The sequence below is a fragment of the Macadamia integrifolia genome, unplaced genomic scaffold (genome assembly GCF_013358625.1).
Source record: "Macadamia integrifolia cultivar HAES 741 unplaced genomic scaffold, SCU_Mint_v3 scaffold1985, whole genome shotgun sequence".
In the NCBI taxonomy this organism is placed as follows: Eukaryota; Viridiplantae; Streptophyta; class Magnoliopsida; order Proteales; family Proteaceae; genus Macadamia; species Macadamia integrifolia.
Genome location: NW_024868451.1, coordinates 70,286 through 72,054, shown reverse-complemented (window position 1 = coordinate 72,054; position 1,769 = coordinate 70,286). Strand labels below are relative to the sequence as shown.

The window sequence follows — 1,769 nt, the reverse complement described above, 5'->3', positions numbered from 1 at the left end:
TTTTTTTTTTTTTAAAAAAAAGGTACTTCATGATAATGATCATGGTCTTAGGTTGAAGCAGTATTTTTGCAAGACCAACAAGTAATAGTGTGGTGTGTCAACTTAAACGATGATAAACAAGAGCTTTCTTCCACTAAGCAACTAATTCCATTGCCTAAATATGATGCATAGTTAGAAACAATTGAGGGATTTCAAATTTCAGGAATCGGTCACTGGATCAGATCGATTCCAAAGAAATTTTAAAAACCAACAATTGGAATATCTTCCTTTCCCTTTTTTTTTTCCTTTTTCTTGGTAGATGGGAAGCATATAACTTAAGCGTTAAGAAAAATGGCAAAAATCTCCAAAACGGGTCCCCAGACCACAGCTACAGGCTCACTAAGAAAAAAAACAAACCACAGCTACAGGCCAAAAATGATTACGTCACCCACATCAAGGTTAGTAAATCCCAAACTGGAGTTTATTTACCTAAACACCACTAGATACCTTTTTCCTCCATTTGACTTAATTGGGTGATCCACTCAGCGGGTGATGTAATCATTTTCACTCTGCCCCAATCGTGTGAGCCATTAGCGGCGAGTGACGGTCTTTTTGTTCCCTCGCGACGGACAGGGGAATCTCAGTGAGGCCTACAATGATCTGGCGCCGCCGCCGTAAGCCTATAAGGATTATCCCTACGCGTATAAAGGTATCCTTTTAGTCCTTAAATGTCTTTCTTTTCTGATTCGCTTGTACCTACTGATACTGTGGAAACGGTTCAACAAAAATCTGTTCAACTCTGTAGATTAAAACAAGAAGTGAATGCTTGAATTCAGCATTTCGTTTTGAATTCCTCTTTTTGGATCAAAACCAGGTAAAGATTTGTTGATAACTGTTCTTCTGCGTTTTCGAATTCCAACTGTAGTTGTTCTTGAGATCATCGATGGTTCCGGATCGCGGTTAATTCAAATATCGGTTACCGAAGGAGATTCTTGTATGAGCAACCTGAAGTACGTGATGTTCGACACTTTTTTTGTGCGGTTTGTCATGGTTTCCTTTGGTTCTTGAATTTTTTTCCAAAGCTTCTCAGTGTTCGTAGTACTTTGAACCGTTAAGTTTGGTGAAGAAAGGTGCTTCAGAGTTTAAACATTCGTTCTTAGGGTTTTGGCGGTTTTGCAGAAGAGCTCTGAAAGCTTGAAGTTTTGGTTTTGTTTTCTCGAGCTTTTACTGTTCATCATTATTAAAAAAGGGTTTTATCTTTCCGATATATTCAAAGCCTGTGTCTGTGTGGATTTTCGATTTCTTTGCTTTCGGTTTTGATTTCTTCTCAGGGTGAGCAGTTAGTTGAAATCGTTTCCTTTGATCGTGTTAACTATGGAGTAGGACCGACTGACAGCGTGCTTACCCTACGTTCTACTTGTTTGATTGACTGTTAGGTGTAAGAAAGGTGGTAGGTTACTACTGCTCAATGAATTGCGAGAAAGAGTTTGGAAGGTCTCTATTTTCAGGTTTCGAGGTCAAGTTCCCATGATTTCTAGGGCTCTCTATTGTCTTAGGCTTTGACCTTTGGATTGTAGTAGGAGTCTGAGGAAGTCAGAACTCTTTACCTGAAGGTCATTCGAGTTCCACTCACGTCCAGTTCTGTTGTTGAAGCAACGCTTTTCAGAATATGAAATGGAGGGCAATGAATTTGCTCATTCACGGAAAGGTTTAGAAAGTGAAACTGTTGGCTGCCAGTTAATGGAGCTGATGGGGCAGAGCAACTCTGATTCTTCGGATTTGGTGGAGAA

The 1,769-nt window shown here is 39.7% G+C and overlaps 1 protein-coding gene across 2 annotated transcripts in view; it reads left to right on the top strand.

Moving 5' to 3' along the window:
- Positions 1-771: 771 nt before the first annotated feature.
- LOC122065367 (sterol 3-beta-glucosyltransferase UGT80B1-like) overlaps positions 772-1,769 on the top strand; it is a 27,934-nt gene continuing 26,936 nt past the window's right edge. Inside the window, exons 1-2 of one of the 2 annotated variants that reach the window (XM_042629186.1) lie at positions 772-989; positions 1,416-1,761. In XM_042629186.1, coding sequence (XP_042485120.1) covers positions 1,654-1,761 — 108 coding nt within the window. In that variant the 5' untranslated portion in view covers positions 772-989; positions 1,416-1,653. The remainder of the gene's footprint in view (positions 990-1,415; positions 1,762-1,769) is intronic. The other variant, XM_042629187.1, reaches the window with a different exon arrangement.